Source organism: Mobula hypostoma, chromosome 2, assembly GCF_963921235.1.
Source record: "Mobula hypostoma chromosome 2, sMobHyp1.1, whole genome shotgun sequence".
Classification (NCBI taxonomy): domain Eukaryota; kingdom Metazoa; phylum Chordata; class Chondrichthyes; order Myliobatiformes; family Myliobatidae; genus Mobula; species Mobula hypostoma.
The window spans coordinates 119,686,674-119,712,807 of NC_086098.1; the positions used below are offsets into that span (position 1 = coordinate 119,686,674).

The 26,134-nt window shown below is 41.2% G+C and overlaps 1 protein-coding gene across 1 annotated transcript in view; it reads left to right on the forward strand.

Annotated features, from left to right (window-relative positions):
* Window positions 1-26,134, forward strand: part of LOC134357440 (dynein axonemal heavy chain 8-like) — a 1,088,497-nt gene that overhangs the window by 300,856 nt on the left and 761,507 nt on the right. The window contains exon 27 of the mRNA XM_063069028.1: window positions 4,122-4,315. Coding sequence (XP_062925098.1) covers window positions 4,122-4,315 — 194 coding nt within the window. The remainder of the gene's footprint in view (window positions 1-4,121; window positions 4,316-26,134) is intronic.

Sequence of the window (26,134 nt, forward strand, 5' to 3'; positions counted from 1 at the left end):
GAGTAGGAGATTTACAAATATGTTGGCTGGATTGGAGACCGTACCTTATGAGAATAGGTTGAGTGAACTTGGTCTTTTCTCCTTGGAGCAACAGGTCATGAGAGGTAACCTGATAGAAGTGTATAAAATGATGAGAGGCATTGATCGTGCAGATAGCTGGAGGCTTTTTCCCAGGGCTAAAATGGCTAACACAAGGGGGCGTAGTTTTCAGATGCTTGGAAGTAGGTACAGAGGGGATGTCAGGGGTGTGCTGCCGGTGCCGGTGACGGTAGTGGAGGCGGATACAATAGAGACTCTTGGATAGGTACATAGAGCTTAGAAAAATAGAGGGCTATGCGGCAGGGTAATGTCTAGGCAGTTTCTAGAGTAGGTTATATGATTAGCACAACATTTTAGCCCGAAGGGCCTGTAGTGTGCTGTAGATTTCTATGTTCTCAGTATGGCTTTATAGGGGCTTGCTTTTCTCCTGCTCAACCAGCTATGATATAGAAACATAGAAAATAGGTGCAGGAGTAGGCCATTCGGCCCTTCGAGCCTGCACCACCATTTATTATGATCATGGCTGATCATCCAACTCAGAACCCCGCCCCAGCCTTCCCTCCATACCCCCTGACCCCTGTAGCCACAAGGGCCATATCTAACTCCCTCTTAAACATAGCCAATAAACTGGCCTGAACAGTTTGCTGTGGCAGAGAATTCCACAGATTCACCACTCTCTGTGTGAAGAAGTTTTTCCTAATCTCAGTCCTAAAAGGCTTCCCCTCTATCCTCAAACTGTGACCCCTCGTTCTGGACTTCCCCAACATCGGGAACAATCTTCCTGCATCTAGCCTGTCCAATCCCTTTAGGATCTTATACGTTTCAATCAGATCCCCCCTCAATCTTCTAAATTCCAACGAGTACAAGCCCAGTTCATCCAGTCTTTCTTCATATGAAAGTCCTGCCATCCCAGGAATCAATCTGGTGAACCTTCTTTGTACTCCCTCTATGGCAAAGAAAAATATGACAGAGTAAAATTGAAAGTAAAATAAATTGATATATTTTCCATTCTCAGCAAAATGTCAACTGAAATATTAACTCTGCTTTTCTCTCTAAAATGTTGCTTGATTTGCATATTTCCAGCATTTTCTATTAAATCTTTGTTGTTTTTTTTCCGTTGGTGATAAATCCTAGAACTTCTTTCCTCACAATACTTTGGTGTGTTTTCACCAGAAAGACTGCACCTCTTTAAAAGATAAATTTAAATGCTGACCTTGTAACAACAGCTACATCACTTGGTTAAATTAAAGTTATGGGCAATACTGCATGGATACAGAGCTTCTGCTCAGCTAGTCCACTAATTAAGAATGAAACAAACTACTTCTTGCACCACATTGCCTTTACATTGATGCTAACCATTTTCAGCAGCTTCCTGATCATAGTTTCTAGTCAAATCCATATGATCTTATGCATTCCATTTCACAAAAATTATAGAAATGTCAACTAATAACCCTTGAATATTCAGTTAACATCAGACTTCCACTTTAATTTGCCTGCTTACTCCTTCATTGCAATGCACCTTCACTGGCTGCAACATGACTGATTAGGAGTTGATAATTATAGGAGGAAAGGCATCAGATCTCGCAGGCACACAGCCTCTAGGAACTTTGTGAGCCTCTATCTCAATCCCTCTTGATTCTTACTCTTTCTGCAGATTCTTGACCCAAAACACTGATAGTTCCTTTCCCTCCACAGGAGCTGCTTGACCCACTCCATGCAGATTAGCTACAAAAACTCTGTGCTTAGTTTTAAACTGCACTGCCTTTCTGTGAATAGTAACAATCTGTACTTGTAGCATGACATCACAATCCCTGTACTTAATTCCCTGACTGATGTACCATATGCCTTCTTTACCACCCCTGTCTTCTTATCTCGTCACTTTCAGGGTCTGTACTTCTTGGTCCTTGTATTCCACCACACTCTTCAGAGTCCTGCCATTTACTTGTAATCTCAGTCCTAGTTTAACTCAGCAAAATATAACACCTCAATGGATTCACTTGATCCCAGCTGCCTATACTTGATGTATGCATCTTTGATTTTCTTGGTGCAGCAATATCCCCTGTCAACTGGGCTTCTGTAATTCTGCGTGCCCTGCCCTTCACTCTAACAGAACAATCGCTTTATCATAAAGCTCTCCTTATGTCACTTACTTTTAAAAGCCTCTCACTTGCCAGGTGTCCATTTACCTGCAAGCAGTCTTTCCCAATCAGGCTTTGAACATTCCTATCTAATGACTTTAAAATTTGCCTTGCTGTATTTCAGGATTTTAATTTGTGGACCAGTCCTAACTTTTTCGAGGTTGTTCATGTTCTCAGACTCTTGAATTTTTTCCCTGTAGGCAAAAATAGAAGGGAAGGGGCTGGGTGGGAAGGGGCCTTGATTTTGTCAGCTTCTTTCCCAAGGCAGTGGGAAATGTAGATGGAGTCAACAATGGAGAGTCTAGGCATGAGTGTAGCCAAAGAATGTTACACAATAAGATATATCTCAGTGATGACAGCCATAGAAAATGTGAGTCTGAAAATATATCGCTGTTCAGAGAGCGGCTTAATTGGGGCAGGAAACTGTTGTCTACACTGTGCTTAGAGTGAACAGTTTTTAAATATTAGTTGTATGTGCTTGTGTTCAAACAGAAGTGATCTTTGTCACTGATAGTTAGCAAGAAATAAGCAGATAAAACAATTCAAAACTGTTTTGCTCACTGTGGTTTCAAGCATTCAGATTTGGAAATGTCAGAAATGGCCGGGAGTTGAAATGAAACGATTTCACTATTTCAGCAAGTTAGAAATTACTGAATTCTTCCATCGATAACTATTAAGAACTGATACGCAATTTTATAGTACTGTAGTAGTATTGGTAGTGTCCTAATTTGTTCCGGATTTCATTTAAATACATAATTCATTACTCAGTAAACAGTAGATTGTCTTTTTTATACCTTTTTAACTATGACGTACCAAATCTTTGCAAACTTCTAAGAAAGTAGAGGTGCTTCTGTGTTTTCTTTGTAACGACTCATGCTACACCCAGGACAGATCCTCTAAAATGACACACCGAGGAATTTAAAGTTGCTGACCCTCTCCACCTCTGATTTCCCCTGATGAAAGCTGGTTCATGGATCTCCGATCTTCTTCACTTGTAGTCAATAATCAGCTCCTTTTTCTTGCTTACATTGAGTGAGAAGTTGTTGTTCGGATGTCCTCCTGTATACTGATTCATCAACACCTTTTATTCAGCCAACGATAGTGGTGTCATCAGCAAATCTAATGTGGTATTTGAGCTGTGCTTAGCCTCTCTGCAATAAATAAAGATATATATATATTATAAAGATCTAAGTAAAATTCTTTACATATTTTTCAAAGTTTTTAGTGCCAGGCTGATTCATAGCTATTCTAACTTAATTTTCAATTTTGAGAGTGTTCAGGCATGATTTAACCAGTAGTCAGACCATTTCTGAGGCTGGGCTTTACATTTTTGTTAGGAAGATTGCCAACAATAGCATCATCACCACATTGTCACTGTAACAGTATATGATTGGAGGGTGTCAAGCATGGATGCTGCATTTCGAAGACATTTTTACTGCCTTCCATCCTAAATCTCTACTGTCCCTTTCGCAAAACCATGTTAACTTTGCCTGTTTACTTTGATTTTTTTCTGTGTATCCATAATTAATAATAACTTCTTGCATTTATTCTATGACAGAAGTTAAACTAACTGTCCTTTCGTTTCCAACTTTCTGTCTCTCTTTTTCAATAAAGGAGTTTCATTTGCTGTCTTCCAATGTAATGGAACTTAACAATGAGTTGGGGGAATTTTCAGAATTTATAATGAACACATCAACTATCTCACTAGTTACTTTTTTTTGTCCTGAGAATTTCTTTCAGGAGTCAAAGACTTTTCAGTTCTGGTCTCACCATAATTTTTGGTACAATGACATTTCATGCTTGAGCTAGATTCTGTGAGAACTCTCGCATAGAGTAAAATCTCTGAAATACTAGTCTTGATTTTTATTCTGAGATCACCATAAATAAATAGTCTATTTTATGATTTTATGTTTCTAAATTTGTATGTATTTTTTCTTCTTTCAGAATTGAATGAAAGTAAAAGTTTCAAGCGGCTGAAGAATTTTTATCATAATGTGGCAGAACACAAAGACGTAGCCAAATTAATTGTAATACTGTCTACTTCAGTCAATACTATGAGGGGTGCTGTTGCTCGTGCACTAGAATGTTTTCAAAAATTCAAAATGCTGTGGTTAGAAGATAGAGATACTACAGTTAAGGTATTGTATCAGTTTTCACCCATTTCTCTCCTTAAGTATCTCCTGCCCAGAATGCCCTCGCTGCATTTTGGTGATTGGTCCTCACCAATTCCCAAAACTCTTTGGAATTCCGTATAACTATAAGCACTCAAGAAAGTTGTTGAAATGATCTTACAAGCTTTCAACTGTAAAAATTATCAGTTTTTCAAAAATTAGGTTCAGGAGCAGAGCACTGATAGGAGAGATAGTAAAGGTAGATGGAATGTTCAGCCGTATTGAAACCCATGAACAAGAATTAGGGAGAATCATTAGCTAAGTTGCTAATGATTAGAATATTCACTAGAATTCACTCTGAAGTTTGAGAGGGAGCAGCTGAAATTACATGTAATGGTATTACAGTTGAATAAAGTTAACTACAGAGGCCTGAGGGAGGACCTGGGCAGAGTTGTTTGGAAGGGGAAGACAGTGAAGTAGCAATGGCAGGAATTTCTGGGAGTAATTCAGGAGACATAGCAAAATTTCATCCCAGGAAAGAAGAAGCAAACTTAGGGGAGGATGAGGCAACTATGGCAGACAAGGGAAAACAGGGATAACATCAAAGCAAATGTGAAGGCATAAAATATGGCAAAGATTAGCGGGAAGCCTTTAAAAACCAACTGAGCATAACTTTAAAAAGCAAGAAGGGAGGAGAAGGATAGACCCTACAATAATAAGAAGGAAGATTAGAATCACAGAGTAATATAGCACAGGTGCAAGTCCTTTGATGGGCCCTTAGATCCATGCCAACCATTGTGCCCACCCAGCTAGTCCAATTTCCTATGTTCAGCCCATATCCCTTCAAGTCCCATCCCTCCATGTGCTTCTTAAATCCAGTGCTTCTTAAATGAGACTATTTATGAGGATTGCAGTTTTTTTTTAATGGACATTACACTGCTGGAGGATAATACTGGAGAAGTAGTAATGGGGTACAAGGAAATGGCAGAGGAACTGAACAGGCATTTTGCGTCAGTCTTCACAGCAGAAGACACTAGTAACATGCCAGAAGTTCAAGAGAGTCTGGGGAAAGAAGTGAATGCAGAGGCCATTACTAAGGAAAAGGTGCTGAGGAAACTGATTGGCCTGAAGGCATTAGGAGTAACTTTCAAGGATCACTGTAGTCAGGGAAGATCTTATAAGATTGGTCAAATATAGCACCCTGTTTAAGAAGGGAAAGAGGAAATTGCAAGCTGGTTAGCCTGACCTCAGTGATTGGTAAGATTCTAGAGACAATTATTATGAATAAAATTCCAGAGTACTTGGAAGTACATGATAAAATAGGCCAAAGTCAGCATGGTTTTTTTAAGGAAAAGTCTTGTCTGAAAAACATGTTAGAGATTTTGTAGAAATAACAAGCAGGATAGATAAAGTGGAGTCAGTGGAAGTTATTTACTTGAATTTTCTGAAGGCTTTTGACATGGTGCCATACATGAGGCTGCTGAGCAATATAAGAGGTTGTTATACAGCCAGAGATGGTTATACATGTTGTTACAAACAACGTAGGTAGAACAAGGGATGCAATCCTCCAGAATGTGTATAGGGAGCTTGGTAAGAAGTTAGAAAGCAGAACGTCAAGGATAGTGATCTCTCTATTACACCCAGTACTACATGCTAACGAGGTCAGAAATAGGATTAGCCAGATAAATTTCAAACTGAGAAGCTGTTGCAGGAATATGGTTCTTGGATTATTGGAATCTCTTCTGGGGTAGAGGCAACCTATATGACAACACAGGTTTTTCTCCCAGATGAGCTCAATACCTTTTATGCTAGCTTTGAACAACAAAACACAGAGGCACCTTTCCGAACTCCCATAGCCCCCAGTTACTCTGTGATTTCAGTCTCTGAGGCTAACATGAGAGCATCCTTCAAGAGGGTGAACCCACAGAATGCACCTGACCCAGACAGGTACCTGGCCAAGTACTGAAGATTTGTGCTGATCAACTGGCAGGTGTTCACTGATATCATTAACCTCTCGCCTAAAATTCCCACCTGCTTTAAGAAAGCATCAATTATACCGGTGCCCAAGAAGAACATGGTAATGTGCCTGAATGACTGTTGTCCAGTAACATTTACATCCACTGTGATGAAATGCTTTGCGAGGTTGGTGATGAAACATATCAACTCCTGATGGAGGAGCAACTTGGATCTGCAGCAGATTGCCTACTTGCACAACAGGTCCACAGCAGATGCTATTTCATTGGCTCTCCACTCAACCCTGGAATATCTAGACAGTGAAAGTGCATTTATCAGGATGCTCTTTATAGACTAGCTCAGCATTCAATACTATTTTCCCCTCAAAATTAATCAATAAGCTCTGTGACCTAGGCCTCAATGCCATCCTGTGCTAGATCCTCAATTTCCCACCTTGCAGACCCCAGTCAGTTCGGATTGGAAATAATAACTCCTCCACAATCACCATCAGCACAGGTACACCACAAGGCTGTGTGTTTAGTCCCCTGCTCTACTTGCTGTATACTTATGAATCTGAGGCTAAGCACATCTTCAATGCCATATTTAAGTTTGATAACAACACCACTGTTGTAGGCCGAATCAAAGATGGTGACAAATCAGCATGCAGGAAGGAGACAAATAATCTGGTTGAGTGGTGCCCCAACAATAGCTTCTCACTTGTAAGTGCCATTACAAAGAAAACATGGCAGGGTCTCTACTTTTAGAAGTTTGTGAAGATTTGGCATGCCATCTAAATGACATGACAAATTGGAGTTGGACTAAGCCCAGTCGGTGAGTGGGAGCACGAGAAGCGACGATTTTACTTAGGTATGTGGATGAAGATTTTAAAAAGTAGCACTTTGCAGCAGTTTTCAGAATTGGACTGCACCCAATCAGTGAATGGAATTCATTCAAAAGTGCAAATAAAAATAAGGCAGGAAGTGGCCATTGTGTGAGTGGGCCAGTGTTTGAGTGGCTTTGGCTCATTTGGCTTTGTTGAGATTAGTCTTGGGTGAGGTAAGTATCTATTTACGAGATGTGAGAATTCTGAATAACCTCCACCTCCCAGACAATCACATCTGCACCAGGTGCGCCAAGCTGCAGCTCCTCAGAGTACGTGTTAAGGAACTGCAGCTGCAGTTCGATAACGTTCAGCTAATATGAGAGATAGATGGGAGGGAGGTGATCACCGCTAGGTAATTGGATGACTGTCAGGAGAAGGAAGGGAAATGGGTAGCCAGTGCAGAGTACCTCTGTGGCTGTTCCCATCAATAATAAGTATACCACTTTGGCTACTGTTGGAGGGGGATGACCTACCGGGGGGAGCTGTGTGATCAGGTTTCTGGCACTGAGCCTGGTGCTGTGGTTCAGAAGAGAAGAGAGGTAAAAAGGGCTGCAGTAGTGATAGGAGATTCCATAGTTAGAGGAATAGAGATGAGACTCTGGCCGCAATAGAGATACCCGGATGGTATTTTGTCTCTAAGGTGCCAGGGTCAGGGATGGCTCGGATTGGGTCCACAGCATTCTAAAGGAGGAAGGTGAGCAGCTAGAAATCTTGGTACGTTTTGGCATAAATGACACAAGTAGGAAAGGTGAAAGGTCCTGAAGAGAGGTTTTAGGGAGCTAGGTAGAAAACTGAAAAGCATAACCTCCAGGGTAGTAATTTCTGGATTGGTGCCTGTCACGAACCAGAATAGGATGATTCAGCAATTGAATTTATGGCTGAGGAACTGATGCAGGAGGCAGGGGTTTAGATTTCTCTATCTTTGGGATCTCTTCTGGGGGAGGTACGACCTGTATAAAAGGTACAGTTACACTTGAACCTGAAGGAGACAAATATCCTTGTGGGAAGGTTTGCTAGAGCTGTTCAGGGGGGTTTAAATTAATTAGGTAGGGTGATGAGAGCTGGAGTGATAGGGCTAAGGATCGAGTAGTTCACTTACAAACAAAGGCAATGTATAGTGAGACTGCTAGCAAGGAGAGGCTAGTGATAGGGCAAAATGGTAGTCAACTGGATGAGTAGCAATGTAAAAAGGGGACAAATCGAAAAGGGTGATGAATACAGGTGTTATGTTTGAATGCACGCAATATATGGTATAAGTAAATGATTTGCAGCACAGTTCCAGATTGGCAGGTATGATGTTGCGGGCATCACTGAATTGTGGCTGAAAGAAGATTATTCATGTCCAAAGATACACATTGTATCAATAGGACATGTAGGTAGGCAGAGGGGGTGGGGTGGCTCTGTCGGAAGCTGTAGAATCATTACAGGTAGAGCTAAGAAGCTGTAAGGGTAAAATGACCCTGATGGGAGTTATAAGACTATAAGACAAAGGAGCAGAAGTCGGCCATTCGGCCCATTGAGTCTGCTCTGCCATTTTATCATGAGTGATCCATTCTCCCATTTAGTCCCACTCCCCCACCTTCTCACCATAACCTTTGATGCCCTGGCTTCTCAGATACCTATCAATCTCTGCCTTAAATACACCCAATGACTTGACATTCACTGCCGCCCATGGCAACAAATTCCACAGATTCACCACCCTCTGGCCAAAAAAATTTCTTCGCATCTCTGTTCTGAATGGGCGCCCTTCAATCCTTAAGTCATGCCCTCTCGTACTAGACTCCCCCACCATGGGAAACAACTTCGCCACATCCACTCTGTCCATGCCTTTCAACATTCGAAATGTTTCTATCAGGTCCCCCCTCATTCTTCTAAACTCCAAGGAGTACAATCCAACAGTGGTCAAACTTCCCTCATGTGTTAACCTTCTCATTCCCGGAATCATTATAGTGAATCTTCTCTGAACCCTCTCCAACGTCAGCACATCCTTTCTTAAATAAGGAGCCCAAAACTGCACACAGTATTCCAAGTGAGGTCTTACCAGTGCCTTATAAAGCCTCAACATCACATCACTGCTCCTATACTCTATTCCTCTAAAAATGAATGCTGACATTGTATTCGCCTTCTTCACCACCGACTCAACCTGGAGGTTAACCTTAAGGGTATCCTGCACGAGGACTCCCAAGTCCCATTGCATCTCAGAACTTTAAATTCTCTCCCCATTTAAATAATAGTCTGTCCGTTTATTTCTTCTACCAAAGTGCATACCCATACACTTTCTAACATTGTATTTCATTTGCCACTTCTTTGCCCATTCTCCCAATCTATCCAAGTCTCTCTGCAGACTCTCTGTTTCCTCAGCTCTACCGGCCCATCCACCTATCTTTATATCATCAGCAAACTTAGCCACAAAGCCATCTATTCCATAATCCGAATTGTTGATGTGGAACGTAAAAGGAAGCGGCCCCAACATGGACCCCTGTGGAACACCACTGGTAACCGGCAGCCAACCAGAATGGGATCCCTTTATTCCTACTCTCTGTTTCCTGCCAATCAGCCAATGCTCTATCCATGTATGTAACTTCCCCGTAATTCCATGTGCTGTTATCTTGTTTAGCAGCCTCATGTGCGGCACCTTGTCAAAGGCCTTCCGAAAATCCAAATACACAACATCCACAGCATCTGCCTTGTATAGCCTACTTGTAATTTCCTCAAAAAATTGCAATAGGTTTGTCAGGCAGGATTTTCCTTTAAGGAAACCATGCTGTGTTCTGCCTATCTTGTCATATGCTTCCAGGTACTCCATAACCTCACCCTTGACAATCGGCTCCAACAACTTTCTAACCACCGATGACAAGCTAACAGGTCTATAATTTTCTTTTTGCTTCCTTGCCCCCTTCTTAAATAGCGGAGTGACATTTGCAATCTTCCAGTCCTCTGGAATCATGCCAGAATCTATTGACTTTTGAAAGATCATTGCTAATGCCTCCGCAATCTCCACAGCTACTTCCTTCAGAACACGAGGGTGCATTCCATCTGGTCTGGGAGATTTATCTACCCTTAGACTATTCAGTTTCCTGAGTACTTTCTCTGTCATAATTGTGACTGCGCACACTTCTCTTCCAACACCCTTGAGCGTCCGGTATACTGCTGATGTCTTCCTCAGTGAAGACTGATGCAAAATACTCATTCGGTTCCTCCATCATCTCCTTATCTCCTATTACAATTTCTCCAGCATCATTTTCTATCAGTCCTATATCTACTCTCACCTGTCTTTTACTCTTTATATACTTGAAAAAGCTTTTTGTATCCTCTTTGATATTATTTGCTAGTTTCCTTTCATAGTTCATCTTTTCCTTCTTAATGACCTTCATAGTTTCCTTTTGTAAGCTTTTAAAAACTTCCCAATCCTCTGTCTTCCCACTAGTTTTTGCTTCCTTGTATGCCCTCTCCTTTGCTTTAACTTTGGCTTTGACTTCTCTTCTCAGTCACAGTTGCATCCTTTTTCCATTCGAAAATTTCTTCTTTTTTGGAATATATCTGTCTTGCACCTTCCTCACTTCTTACATAAACTCCAGCCACTGCTGCTCTGCCATCCTTCCCGCTAGTATCCCTTTCCAGTCAACTTTTGCCAGTTCTTCTCTCATGCCACTGTAATTTCCTTTACTCCACTGAAATACCGACACATCGGATTTTGGCTTCTCTTTCTCAAATTTCACAGTGAACTCAAATCATATTATGATCACTGCCTCCTTAAGGTTCCTTCAGCTCAATCTCTCTAATCACCTCTGGTTCATTACACAATACCCAATCCAGTACAGCCAATCCCCTAGTGGGCTCAACAACAAGCTGTTCTAAAAAGCCATCTTGTAGACATTCTACAAATTCTCTCTCTTGAGATCCAGTGCCAACCTGATTTTCCCAATCCACTCGCATGTTAAACTCCCCCATAATTATCATAATACTGCCCTTCTGACAAGCCTTTTCTATTTCCTGTTGTAATTTGTAGTCCACATTACTGCAGCTGTTAGGAGGGCTGTATATAACTGCCATCAGGGTCCTTTTACCTCTGTGATTTCTTAGCTCAACCCATAAAGATTCTGCACCTTCCAATCCTATGTCACCTCTTTCTAATGATTTAATATAATTTCTTACCAATAAGTCTGCACCACCACCTCTGCCTACCTGCCTATCCTTCCGATACACTGTGTATCCTTGGACGTTCAGCTCCCAGAGACATGCATCCTTCAGTCACGTCTCAGTGATGACCACAATATCATACTTGCCAATCTGTAGCTGTACGACAAGACCATCCTTCTTATTCCTTATGCTGCGTGCATTTAAGTATAACTCCTTAAGTCTAGTATTTGGTACTTTCTGCTTTGATTTCACTGCAACTCATCCCAATGCTGTATACTTACCCCATCACCTCCTGTCCTTCCTGACATCTTTACTGCTCAGTATCTTAGATTTATTTCTGTTTTCTCCCTCCTCCGCTCTATCATTCTGGTTCCCATCCCCCTGTCAAATTAGTTTAAACCCTCCCTAACAGCTCTATTAAATCTTCCTGCCAGGATACTGGTCCCCTTCAGGTTCAGGTGTAACCTGTCCTTTTTGAACAGGCCATACTTCCCTCAGAAGAGATCCCAATGATTCAAGAATCTGAAGCCCTTCCCCCTGCACCAGTCTCTCAGACACGCATTCATCTGCCTGATCCTACTATTTTTGCCCTTGCTAGCATGTGGCACAGGTAGCAATCCTGAGATTACTACCCTGGAGGTCCTGCTTCTCAGCTTCCTTCCTAACCTCCAGAAATTTCTCTTCAGGACCTCCTCCCTTTTCCTATCTATGTCATTGGTACCTACATGTACCAAGACAGCTGGCTGCTCGCCCTCTCCCTTCAGAATATTCTGGGCCCAATCTAAGACATCCCGTACCCTGGCACCTGGGAGGCAACACACCATGCGGGTATCTCTATCAGGCTCACAGAATCTCCTGTCTGTTCCCTTGACTATGGAATCCCCTATGACTACCATACTCCTCTTCTCCCTCCTTCCCTCCTGCACAACAGTGCCAGAAATCTGTTATATACAGAAATTACAACAGAAGATAGAAAATGCAAGTAAAAAGGACAATGTTACAACAGTTATGGTACACTTCAATATGCAGGTATATTGGGAAAATCAGGTTGGTCCTGGATCCCAAGAGGGGGGGTTTGTAGAATACCTGAGATGGTTTCTTAAAGCAGCTTGTGGTAGTCCTCACTAGGGGATCAGCTACTCTGGATTGGGTGGTTGTGCAAGAAACTGGAATTGATTAGTGATTAGTAAGGGTAAAGGACCCCTTAGGAGGCAGTGATCATAATGTGATAGAATTCACCTTGAAATTTGAGAAGGAAAAGCTGAACTCAGATGTATCAGTATTACAGTGGGGTAAAGAGAGTTACAGAGGCATGAGAAAAGAGTTGACCAAAACTGATTGGAAAGAAACACTAGCAGGGATGACCGCAGAGCAGCAATGGCCGGAGTTTCTGTGAAGAAATCGGAATGCACAAGAGAATTACATCCCAAGGAAGAAGAAGTATTCTAAAGTTAGGATGAGGCAAATGTGGCTGACAAAAGAAGTCAAAGCCAACATAAAAGCCAAAGAAAGGGCATATAATACAGCAAAAATATTAGTGGGTAGTTAGAGAATTAAGATGCTTTTAAAAACCAACAGATGGCAATTAACATAGTTTTAAAGGAAAAGAATTGAATTGACTTTATCACTTACATTCTTCATATACATGAGTAAAAATCTTTACGTTACATCTCAGTCTAAATGCACAATGTGCAATTTATAGTAATTTATGATAAATAGTATGTACAGCAGGACAGTCAATATAACATACAAGGGGTGATTGATAAGTTCTTGGCCTACGGTAGAAAGAGTCATTTTGAGAAAACCTAGCACATTTATTTTTCAACATAGTCCCCTCCTACATGTACACACTTAGTCCAGCGGTCGTGGAGCATACGGATCCCTTCTTTGTTTAAGTGGGCCACAGCAGGGGTGATTGATAAGTTTGTGGCCTAAGGTAGAAGGAGATGAGTTATTAACTTCAAACTTTCTGCATTATCACTCAAAGAGTTGGACTGCACGTGCATGTAACAAAAACGTCTTGGACCTCCAGGTGGTCCACATTAGGGGTGATTGATAAGTTCGTGGTCTAAGGTAGAAGGAGCTGAGTTACACAGCTCTCATTACATGCACGTGCAGTTCAACTCTGAGTGAAAATGCAGAAAGTTTGAAGTTTCTCCTCATCTCCTTCTACCTTAGGCCACTAACTTATCAATTACCCCTGCTGTGGACCACTTCTGGAGGTCCAAGATGCCGACTTCTACAAAGAAGGGATCCGTATGCTCCACGACCGCTGGACTAAGTGTGTAAATGTAGGAAAAATAAATGTGCTAGGTTTTCTAAAATTGACTCCGTCTACCTTAGGCCATAAACTTATCAATCACCCGTCGTAGAAATACAGTTGTGTTAGCATGAATTAAGTAGTCTGATGGCCTGGTAGAAGAAGCTGTCCCGGAGCCTGTTGGTCCTGGCTTTTATGCTGCGGTACCATTTCTCGGATGGTAGCAGCTGGAACAGTTTGTGGTTGAGCTGACTTGGGTCTCCAATGATCCTTTGGGCCCTTTTTACACACCTGTCTTTGTAGATGTCCTGAATAGTGAGAAGTTCACATCTACAGATGCTCTGGGCTATCCGCTCCACTCTCTGCAGAGTCCTGCGATTGAGGGAAGTACAGTTCCCACACCAGGCAGTGATGCAGCCAGTCAGGATGCTCTCAATCATGCCCCTATAGAAAGTGCTCATACCAAACTTCTTCAACTGTCTGAGGTGAAAGAGGTGCTGTTGTGCTTTTTTCACCACACAGCCTGTGTGTACAGACCACGTGAGATCCTCAGTGATGTCTATGCCAAGGAACTTAAAGCTGTTCACCCTCTCAACCCCAGATCCATTGAGGTCAATAGGGGCTAGCCTGTCTCCATTTCTCTTGTAGTCCACAACCAGCTGGAATATTAGATTAGATTATTAGATTATGAGGACACTCAGTCCTCATTTATTGTCATTTAGAAATGCATGCATTAAAAAATGATACAATATTCCTCCAGAATGATATCACAAGAAACACAGGACAAACCAAGACTAAAACTGACAAAACCACATAATTATAACATATAGTTACAACAGTGCAAAGCAATACCATAATTTAATAAAGAGCAGGCCATGGGCATGGTAAAAAAAAAAGTCTCAAAGTCCCGATAGCCTCATCATCTCATGCAGACAGTAGAAGGGAGAAACTCACCCTGCCATGAACCTCCAAGCGCCGCAAACTTGCTGATGCAGCACCATTGGAAGCACCTGACCGCAACGGACTCTGAGTCCGTCTGAAAACTTTGAGCCTCTAACCAGCCCTTCGACACAGCCTCTCCAAGCACCATCCTCTGCCAAGTGCTTTGACCCTGCGCTGGCCGCCGAGCAACAAGCAAAGCTGAGGACTCAGGGCCTTCCCCTCCGTAGATTTTGGACCACACAGTAACAGCAGCAGCAAAGCAGGCATTTCAGAAGTTTCACTAGATGTTCCTCCGTGCCCTCACGTCTGTCTCCATCAAATCAGGATTGTGCACGCCACCCTACTTGACAAATAACAGACAACACCACCGCTGCGAGCTGCGTTGCGTCGCCATCTTCTCCTCTCCTCATATGATGGAATGCTCGCCAATAATATTAAAGAGAATACCAGAAGTTTTTCTCAGGTATATAAAGTGTAAAAGAGTGGTGAGAGTATATCTCGGACTGCTGGAAAATGATGCTGTAGAGGTAGTAATGGTGGATGAACCGAATAAGCTTTCACTTTGAAAGACACAAACAGTATGCCAGAAGTTTGAGAATGTCAGGTAGCAGAACTAAGTGAAGTTGCCATTGCTAGGGAGAAGGTGATTGGGAAACTGAAAGGTTTGAAGATAGATAACTCACTTGGACCAGATGGTCTACACCCCAGGGTTCTGAAAGAGGTTTCTGAGGAGATTGTGGAGGCATTAATAATGATCTTTCAAAAATCAATGGATTCTGGCATGGTTCCGGAGGACTAGAAAATTGCAAATGTCACTCCACTCTTCAAAAAGGGAGAGAGAGGAAGAAAGGAAATTATAGGCCAGTTACCCTGACTTCAGAAGTTAGGAAGATGTTGGAGGTGATTGATAAGGATGTGGTTTCAGAATACGTGGAGGCACAAGATAGAGTAGGCCGAAGGCAGCATGGTTTCCTCAAGAGAAAATCTTGTCTGGCAAATCTATTGGAATTCTTTGAAAAGAACTTAGACAAAGGAGAATCAGTGGATATTGTGTACTTGGATTTTCAGAAAGCCACTGACAAGTTGACGCATATGAGGCTACTTAACAAGAGCCTATAGTATTACAGGCAATCTCCTATCATGGATGGAGCATTGACTGATGGGTAGGTGGCAAAGAGTGAGAATAAAGGGAGCCTTTTCTGGTTGGCTGCCAGTGATTAGTGGTGATCCACAGAAGTCTATTCTGAGACTTCTTTTTAAGGTATATGTGAATGATTTGGATGAAAGAATTGATGGTTTGTGGATGGTACAAAGTTACTAGGGAGAATGGGCAAAGAAGTGAAGAGGCAAGTAGTGTTGAGGAAGCAGAAAGGCTACAGAGGGAATCAGACAGATGAGGAGAATGGGCAAAGAAGTCACAGTTGTAATACAGTATGGGGAAGTGTATGGTCATTCACTTTGGTAGAAGAAATAAAAATGTAGACTATTTTCTAAATGGTGAAGAATTCAGAAATCTGAGGTGCAAAGGGTCTTGGGAGTCCTCGTGCAGAATTCCCTAAAGGTTCATTTGCAGGTTCAGTTGGTGGTGAGAAAGGCAAATGCGATGTTAACATTTATTTTGAGGGGACTGGAATATATAAGCAAAAATGTAATGTTGAGGCCCCACCTAGCACATAGTGAGCAGTTTTGGGCCCCTTATCTAAGAAAGGATAAGCTGACATCAGAAAGGTTCAAAGGAGGTTCAGGAAAATGATTTCAGGATTGAAAGGCTTATCATATGAGGAGTGTTTGCTGGCTCTGAGCCTATACTTTCTGGAATTCAGAAGAATGAAGGGAGATCTCATTGAAACCTGTCGAATGTTGAAAGGCCTCGATAGAGTGAATGTGGAGAGGATATTTCTTCTACTGGGGGAGTCTAAGACCAGAGGACAGAGCCTCAGAATAAGACCATAAGACATAGGAGCAGAATTAGGCCATCTGGCCCATTGCGTCTGCTCTGCCATTCAATCATGGCTGATCCTTTTTTTTTCTCCTCCTCAACCCCAGTTCCTGGCCTTCTCCCCGAAACCTTTGATGCCATGTCCAATCAAGAATCCATCAATCTCTGCCTTAAATACACCCAACTGACTTAACCTGCAAGTAAACCCTTAGGGTGTTCTGTGTAAGGACTCCCAAGTACCTTTGCATCTCAGATTTTTGAATTCTCTCCCCACTTAGAAAATAGTCTGCACATTTATTTCTACTATCAAAGTGCATGACCATGAATTATCCGACATTCTATTTCATTTGCCACTTTCTTGCCCAATCTCCTAATCTGTATAAGTCCTTCTGCATCCTACCTGTTTCCTCAACACTACCTGCCCCTCCACCAATCTTCGTATCATCTGCAAGCTTGGCAACAAAGCTATCTATTTCATAATCTAAATCATTTATTTACAGCATAAAAAAAGGTGGTCCCCTGTGGAACCACACTAGTCACTGGCAGCCAACCAGAAAAGGATCCTTTTATTCCCTCCTACCAATCAACCAATGCTCTAACCATGTTAGTAACTTTCCTGTAATACCATTGGCTCTTAACTTGGTAAGCAGCCTCATGTGTGGCACCTTGTCAAAGGCCTTCTGAAAGTCCAAATACACAACATCCACTGCATTCCCTTTATCTATGCTACTTGTAATCTCTTCAAAGAATGCCAACAGGTTTGTCAGGCAGGATTTTCCCTGAAGGAAACCATGCTGACTTTGTATTATCTTGTCCTGTGTCACCAAGTACTGCATCACTTCATCCTAACAGTTGACTCTAACATCTTGCCAAATACTGAGGTCAGGCTAACTGGTCTATAATTTCCTTTCTGCTGCCTTCCTTCTTTCTTGAAGAGTGGAGTGACATTTGCAATTTTCCAGTCCTCTGACACCATGCCAGAGTATAATGATTTTTGAACGATCATTTCTATTGCTGCCACAATCTCTAATGCTACCTCTTTCAGAACCCTTGGGTACAGTTCATCTGGTCCAGGTGAGTTATGTACTTTTATATTTTTCAGCTTTTTGAGCACCTTCTCTTTTGTAATTGTAACTGCACCCACTTCTCTTCCTTCACACACTACAACATCAGGCATACTGCTGCTGTCTTTCACAGTGAAGACTGATGCAAAATACTCATTTAGTTCATCAGCCATCTCCTTGTCCCCGTTATTATTTCTCCTGCCTCATTTTCTAGTGGTCCTATATCCAATCTCATTTCTCTTTTATTTTTAACATATTTGAAAAAACTTTTACTAACCAGTTTGATATTATTTGATAGCTTGCTTTCATATTTCATCTTTTCCTTTCTAATGATTTTTTTAGTTGTTCTCTGTAGGTTTTTGAAAACTTCCCAATCCTCTATCTTCCCACTAATTTTGCTTTGTTGTATGCTCTTTCTTTTGCTTTTACAATAGCTTTGACATCCCTGTCAGCCACGGTTGTACTGGTTTACCATGTGAGTATTTCTTCATTTTTGGAATACATATGTCCTGCGCCTTCCTCATTTTTCCCAGAAATGCATGCCATTGCTGCTCTGCTGACATCCCTACCAGCAGCTGCTTCCAATTTACCTATCCCTATTCCCTAACAAATTTCAAGTTGAACTCAAATCATATTGTGATCACTGGTTCCTAAGAGTTCTTTTACCTTAAGCTCCCTATTCGCCTCTGGTTCATTGCATAACACCCAATGCAGTATAGCTGATTCCCTAGTAGCCTCAACAACAAACTGCTCTAAAAAGCTATCTCTTAGGCATTCAACAAACTCTTGAGATCCATTACCAACCTGATTTTCCCAATCGACCTGCATGTTAAAATCTCCCACGACTACCATAGCATTGCCCTTTTGGCATGCCTTTTCTATTTCCTGTTTTAATCTGTGATCCACCTCCTAGCCACTGTTGGGAGGCTTCTCTATAATTGCCATAAACGTCCTTTTACCCTTGCAGTTTCTTAGCTTAATCCACAAGGATTCAAAATCTTCTGATCCTATGTCGAATCTTTCTACTGATTTGTTGCCATTCTTTACCAGTAGAGCCACACCACTCCCTCTGCCTACCTTCCTATCCCTCTGATATAACATGTAATCTTGGACATTTAGCTCCCAACTACAACCATCCTTCAGCCATGATTCAGTGATGACTACAACATCATACCTGGCATTGTAATAGTGCAACACAATCATCCACCTTATTTCTTATACTACATACATTTAGATACAACACCTTGAGTATTGTATTTGCTATCCTTTTTGAGTCTGCATCCCTAATGTTTTGATTAGGCTGCAACTAACTCCCATTACCTGCCTGCCCTTTCTGACAGTCTGACTAAATAGAGGGGCATCCATTTAATATGGAGATTAGGAGGAATTTCTTTAGCAAGAGAGTGATAAATCTGTGGGATCCATTGCCACAGGTGGCTGTGGAGGCCAAGTCATTGGGTAGATTTAAGGCAGAAGTTTATAGGTTCTTGACTTGTCAGGGCATGAAGGGATACAAGGAGAAAGCAGGAGATTGGGGGTAAAAGGGAAATAGATCAGCCATGATGAAATGGCAGAGCAGACTCAATGAGCCAAGTTGCCAAATTCTGCTTCTTTATCTTATGGTCTTAAAATTTTAACAAACTTCTGTAGATATGCACTAGAGGATATACTGAATGGTTGTATTATGGGTTGGGTATGGAAACATCAATGTCCTTGAATGGAAAAGCCTACAAAATGTAATGATTACAACACAGTCCATCACAGGTAAAGCTCTCTGCAATGAGCACATCTACAAGGAGCGATGTTGCAGGAAAACAACATCCATCATCAAGGACCTTCACTTTTCAGGCCATGCTCTCTTCTTACTGTTGCCATCAGGTACAGGAGCCTCAGGAACAGTTATTAACCCTGATGAACCATCAAGCTCTGGAACCGGAGTGGATGTCTTCATTCAATTTCACTCACTCCAACACCGAATTGTTTCCACGACCTTTGGACTCACTTACAAGGACTCTTCATCTCATGTTTGTGATATTTATTGCTTGCTTACTTACTTACTTACTTACTTTTATTTATTTATCTATCTATCTTTCTATTCATTGCATTTCTACAGTTTGTTGTAGTTTGCGGATTGGCTGCTTGTCTGTCTTGTCCTGTGCAGGTTTTTATTAATTCTAAGATGTTTCTTTGTATCTACTATGAATGCCCACAAGAAAATAAATATCTGAGTTGTATTTGGTGGCATTTATGTACCTTGATTATAAACTTACTTTGAACTTTGAACTTCATAATATGGATGCGTTGCACTTGAACCAAAGGGGAACCAATATCCTGGCAAGGAATTTGCTTGTGCTATCATGGCAGGGTGTTAGGACTCTGAGGATGAGGAAGGCATGGAATAAAGAGATAGCTAGTGAGAGCCTCTTAACCAGAATAGCTGGTGACACAATGAGGGCAGGGATAAATTCAGTTAAAATGCATTTCTTTCAATGCTCGAGGTTAAGCAGGTAAGGCAGACAAACAGAATGTGAATGAGCTTCGAGTGCTGGGATGTTATAGCCATAGCAGAAACATGACTGAGAGAAGGACAGAACTGGCAGCTCATTATTCTAGAATACAGATGCCATAGGTTTAACAGAGTTAAGTGAGCAGGTCATGTTGCCTTTTTGGTAAGTTAAAACATGTCAGGAGTACTTAGAGATTTTATTGTTGGGGGATCATTCAGTGAAGCCATATGAATAGAAATTGGAAAGAAGTAGGAGAGGGTCATTCTAGTGCAGCTATATTATAGACTTCCCAATAGTTGACAGGAACTTAAGGTGCAGGTATATAGGGAAATTACTCATAGTTAAAGGATATATGGTTTTGTCATGTATGGGGTTGCACATTCTCATAGCAGTTCGTGTAACTCTATTATAGTGTCAATTCCCAGGTTCAATTCTGCCGCTGTCTATGAGGAGTTTGTACGTTATTCCCGTGACTGGGTGGGTTACCTCCCACATTCCAAAAATATATGGGTTAGTAGTTTAATTGGTTAATTGCGTGGCACAGGCTCATTGGGCTGGAAGAGCCTGTTACTGTGCTAGCTCTCTAAATTAATAAAACTAACAAAAAAAAAATTGGGAGATTTTAATTTCTCCAGTGTTGACTGGGTCACCCAGAGTGTTAAGATCCTGGACAGATTGGAACTTGTGAATTGTGTCCAGGGAGGTTTCCTAAGTCAATACATGGAGGGCATTACTTTGGAGGGTATAATACTGTACCTCCTCTTAGGGAAAGAAGTACAGCGAGTAACTAGTTCACACTGAATGGCAGTCAGGGAGTACTTCAGATCTGCTGACCATAATCCTATTCATTTTCAGATAGTGATGGGAAAGGATTGGCCAGGTCTACATGTTAAGGTCCCAATCTAGAGGAGAGCTACTTTTGGGGGAATTAGACAGGATCTAGCAGAAATTGATTGGGTAAGCCTCTTTCAAAGGAAAAGAATGAATGATATTTAAGAGTGTAATAGCAAGTGTCTGGGAGCAGCATATTTCTGTTAAGGTGAAGGGTAAAGCAGGCAAGTTTAGGGGACGTTAGCTGACTGGAGAAATTGAGGCTCTGGTCAAGGAAAAGAAGGAATCTTGCATTGGGTTTGGGAGGTCAGGATTGAATGAATCCCTTGATGAATCTAAACAAAATTAATAAATACTCATAAGTGGGAAATGAGGAGGGCAAAGAGTGGCTGTGAGATGGACATGGCAGGTAAAGTTAAGAAAAATTCCAAAAGGTTGTATAACTATATTAAGAGTAAAAAGGTGGCTAGGAAGAAAATAAGACCCCTTAGCAGGGTTACCTATATCTTGAGCTGCAGGATGTGGGTAAGATTTTTAACAAATATTTCTCCTTGGTGAAAATTATTGTTGCTCAAATATAAGGGAAACAAGTGGATTTGTTTGGTGGTCATTCATTTTACCAGGGAGGGCATATTTGTAGCCTCACAATGCATTAAAGCGAATAAATCTCTGCGACCTGACTCTGTGCATTCTCAGACCTTGTGAAGACTTATGGAGATATTTACTTCATTGTTAACCATTAGAGAAGGTGGCGATTTTGTTTATTGTTTAGAGATGGCAAGGACAAGCCAGGGAACTACCGACTGGTCAGCCTGACATCAGTAGTGAAGTAACTGGAGAGAGGATCTACCAGCAATTGGATGGACTGATTAGGAGGAGTCAGCATGGTTTTGTACATAACAAGTTGTGTTCAATGAACCTTTTAGTTTTTGGAAGAAGTAACCATAAAGGTAGATGAGGGTAGGGCAGTGTATATTGTGTGTGTGTGTGTGTGTGTGTGTGTACTTTCTTTGATACTATTGATTCTAAGATATCCTCTTATAGATGGCAGAATAAAAATCCCACGTTGTAAAAAATATTTACAGAAGTCCAAGAAAGATGGTGGTTTAGCATTGCCGAATTTAAGATTCTATTACTGGGCAATTAATATTCGATATTTAATATTTTGGACACAAGATTGGGATATAATTCCAAGTCCACAATGGGTAAACCCTGAAGGTTACTCTGCACAAGGGCTTTCATTGGTTTCTATTTTAGGAACTTCACTTCCCTTTGTATTTTCTAAATTGAATAAACAATTGGTTAACCCAATAATTAAACATACATTACGAATATGGTTCCAATTTCGTAAATTTTTTAGTTTGACCACATTCATAATATCAAGCCCTATTATATCTAATTTTTTTCCAACCCTCGGTTATGGATCAAGCCTTTTTGATATGGAAAAGGAAGGGTATAACATGTTTCCATGATTTATTTCTGAATAACTGTTTCATGTCTTTTGAACAGTTATCTAAGAAGACAAATCAAACTCCAATTCAACAACAAAGTTTGATTCTGCAGGAAAATGATATTATGATAACTCACATTAAAGGCAAAGATAATATCTTTGCGGATTGCCTTCCTAGATGTTAAACTTACAATGTATTTTAAGAATGGAGTGGATTATATGTTACTAGTCTGTAGTATGCTATATGATAACCATACATGTATTGTTTCGCATACTGTAGTGTGCAGTTAAAATTTTGCTCTTATAGATCAAAATTTTCCTTTTTGGGGGGAAGTGTTACCAGCCTGCGGTCGTGCTATGACGTCAGTCACTGGCTGCTGCGGACTTAAAATTCATATATAAGAGGGAGGGAAGGAGGGAGGGAGAGGGAAAGAGAGAGAGAGAGAGGAAAATAATAAGAAGAAAAAACAGTTACTCGCGCAGACTTGACAAGACTTGGAACTACGAACTGCTGAGGCAAGTTTGCTCCAGGGTGGGTGAAGTCTGAAGCTTTCCCATTAACCAAAAGATTGGGTTAATTGACGATACTGGGCACAACGAATGTGTGACCGTCACTTCGTATAATCCATAGGAGTGGATTTGGGGGATATCCTGTGGGACCACTTGTGTTAACCCTTGCCTGGGTATGTTGTGTGGTAACCACTCGAAGACGATATTCCTGTGACAGGTCACTTTTGGTGATAATTCGTATGTGGCTGGATTCTACGGACAAGATTTTCGGCGACTATTACTTTGTTTACCTGACATGGAACCTATGGAATACTTCGTACTTACCTTTTCTCTACATTACAGCATGGATTACAAAAATCTCTCTCCCATCATTTATTACGTGGATGACTGAACTTTCCTACTTTACCATCTCAAGACTGTAAGCCTTTGTTCCCCCAAGCTCGATATTTTGGGAGCTATACATATATACACATAACACGGTTAACTTTTGTTTATCTTGTTAAGTTACTATTATGAGTAGATACTAATAGAGATAGTGGTTTTAATGTTAAAACTCAGACTCAGTGTGAAATCTCTTGCTGCTGGTTCATTTCTAAAACATTACAATTTCGTAACAAAGTTTACTGATGGTATCACTGGCATTGACTAAGTCAAAGGTGGTGACGAATCGACATGTAGAAGGGAGATCACAGCAATAACCTCTCACTTATTGTCAGCAAAACAAGCATTGAACCAGTCTTTATTAGTGGATCAGAGGTGGAGTGGGACAGGAGCTTCAAATTACCTGGGACTAACATATTAGAGGATCTTTTCTGGGATCAGCCTGTAAGGGCCATCATAAAGATAGCACCTCTACATTCTTAGTGCTTGCGTAGATTCTGCTCATCACCAAAAACTTTGACAAGCTTTTATAGACGCACAGTGGCAAGTATCCTAACTGGTTGCATCATAACCTGGTATGGAAACACCGGATATAAGACAAAGTTCCTCCAGACCAAGGTGTAGAAGATAGTACGTATAATTCACACACATAACACGAAGTAGTGTTACCACAAATAAATTTAAAAATAATAAGGTGCATATATGATACAAGTTAAAAAGTAAGTAATATAATGCTACTGGTGCTGGAGACATTAATGGTGGCAAGGAGTTCAGTAGTCTTACAGCTTGGGGGAAGAAGCTGTGTCTCATCCTAACAATTCTTGTCCTAATGCTATCGTTTCTCCCGCCTGATGGTAGTTGGTGAAACAGATTGTTGGAAGGACAGGAGGGATCACTGACATTGCTAAGACCCTGCAGCACCCTTGATAAATATCTCTAATGAGTGGAAGAGAGACCTCGATGATCTTCTCAACAGTCCTCACAATCTTATGTAGGGAGTTCCAGACAGATGCCTTGCAATTCCCATACCAAATGGTGATGCAGCTGGTCAGGACACTCCTGATAGTGCCCCTGTAAAAATTGGTTAAAATGGGAGGGAGGTGGAAGCTTTACTTACCTCAATCTCTTCAGGAAGTTGAGATGCTGCTGTGATTTTAATAGTGAATACAGCCCTGTGCATCGCAGGCAAAGCTCTCTGCACCATTGAGTATGTTTACATAGAGTGCTGCCTCAAGAAAGCAGCATCAATTGTTAAAGATCCCTCCATCCAGGCCATGATCTCTTTGCACTACTTCTATCAGGCAGGAGGTACAGGAGATTTAGGTTACGTGCCACCAGGTTCAGGAATAGTTATTACCCTACAACCATGAGGTTCCTGATCTAGTGATCAACTTCACTTACCACAGTCTGAACTGATTCTATGACCTACCGACCCATTTTCAAGGACTCTTCAGTAGAACTAATAGTCTCACTGTTATTTTTGTTTATTTGCACAATTTGTCTTCTTTTGCACATTGGTTGTTTGTAAATCTTTGTTTATGTATGGTTTTCATAGATTCTATTATATTTCTTTATTTATCCTGTAAGTACCTGCAAGAAAATGAATGCCAAAGTAGTATGTGGCAACATATACACTCAGTGACCTCTTTAATAGATACAGGAGGTATGTTCGTGGTCTTCTGCTGCTATGCACATCCACTTCAAGGTTCGACGTGTTGTCTGTTCAAAGATGCTCTTCTGCACGCCGTTGTTGTAACATGTGATTGTTTGAGTTATGGTTGTTTTCCTGTCAACTTGAATTCTATGACCTCTCTCATTAGCAAGGCGTTTCATTGGTGAGGCTGCATTTGAAGTGCTGCATACAGTTTTGGTCACCCTATTTACAGGAAAGACGTGGTTCAGAGTTCAAAGTAAATTTATTATCTAAGTATGTATATGTCACCATACACCACCCTGAGATTCATTTTCTTGTGAACATTCACAGTAGATCAAAGAAATACATTACAATAAATGAAAAGCTACCCACAAACAAAGGCTGGCAAGCAAACAATGCAAATACAAAAAAAGTGATAGATACACAAGCAAATAAATACATACTTACATCCATATATAAATAAATAAATAGATAGATAATGTTGAGAACATGAGTGCTTGAAACTGAGTCCATAGGTTGTGGAATCGGTTCAGTATTCAAATGAGTGAAGCTATCCACTCTGGTTCAGGAGACTGATGGCTGAAGGGTAATAACTGTCCCTGAACCTAGTGGTGTTGGGACCTAAGGCTCTTGTATCTCCTCCCTGAATACATCAGCAAGAAGAGAGCATGACCTAGATGGTGAGGTTCCCTGAGGATGGATGCTCTTTACTTGTGGCAGCACTTGTAGATGTGCTCAATGTGGGGAGAGTTTTCCCTGTGATGGACTGGGCTGTACCCACTACTTTTTATCAGCTTTCTGTTCTTGGGCATTAGAGTTTCCATATACCAGGTTGTGATGTCACTGTCCATTTATGGAACTTCTTCAAATTTTTAGATCATATGCTGATTCTGTGCAAACTTCTGGGAAAGTAGATGTGCTACTGTGCCTTCTTTGTAATAGTATTTGGATGCTGATCCCAGGACAGATCCTCTGAAATGATGAAGCCAAGAAATATAAAGTTACTGACCTGTTCCACCTTTGATCCCCTAATGAGGACTGGCACGTGGACCTCTGGTTTCTTCTCCTTCAGTCAATAATGAGCTGTTTGGTTTTCCTGAAGTTAAGTGAGAGGTTGTTGTTGCGGCACCATTCAAACAGATCTTCATATTCTCTACTATGTGGTGATTCATCACAACCTCTGATTCAGCCAACAACAGTGATGTCTTTGGCAAACATCAATATGGCATTGAAGCTGTACTTAGCCTCTCAGTTATCAGCATATAGTGAGTAAAGCAGAGGGCTAAGCAGACATTGTTGTGGTGCACCTATGCTGATGGCGATTATGTAGGA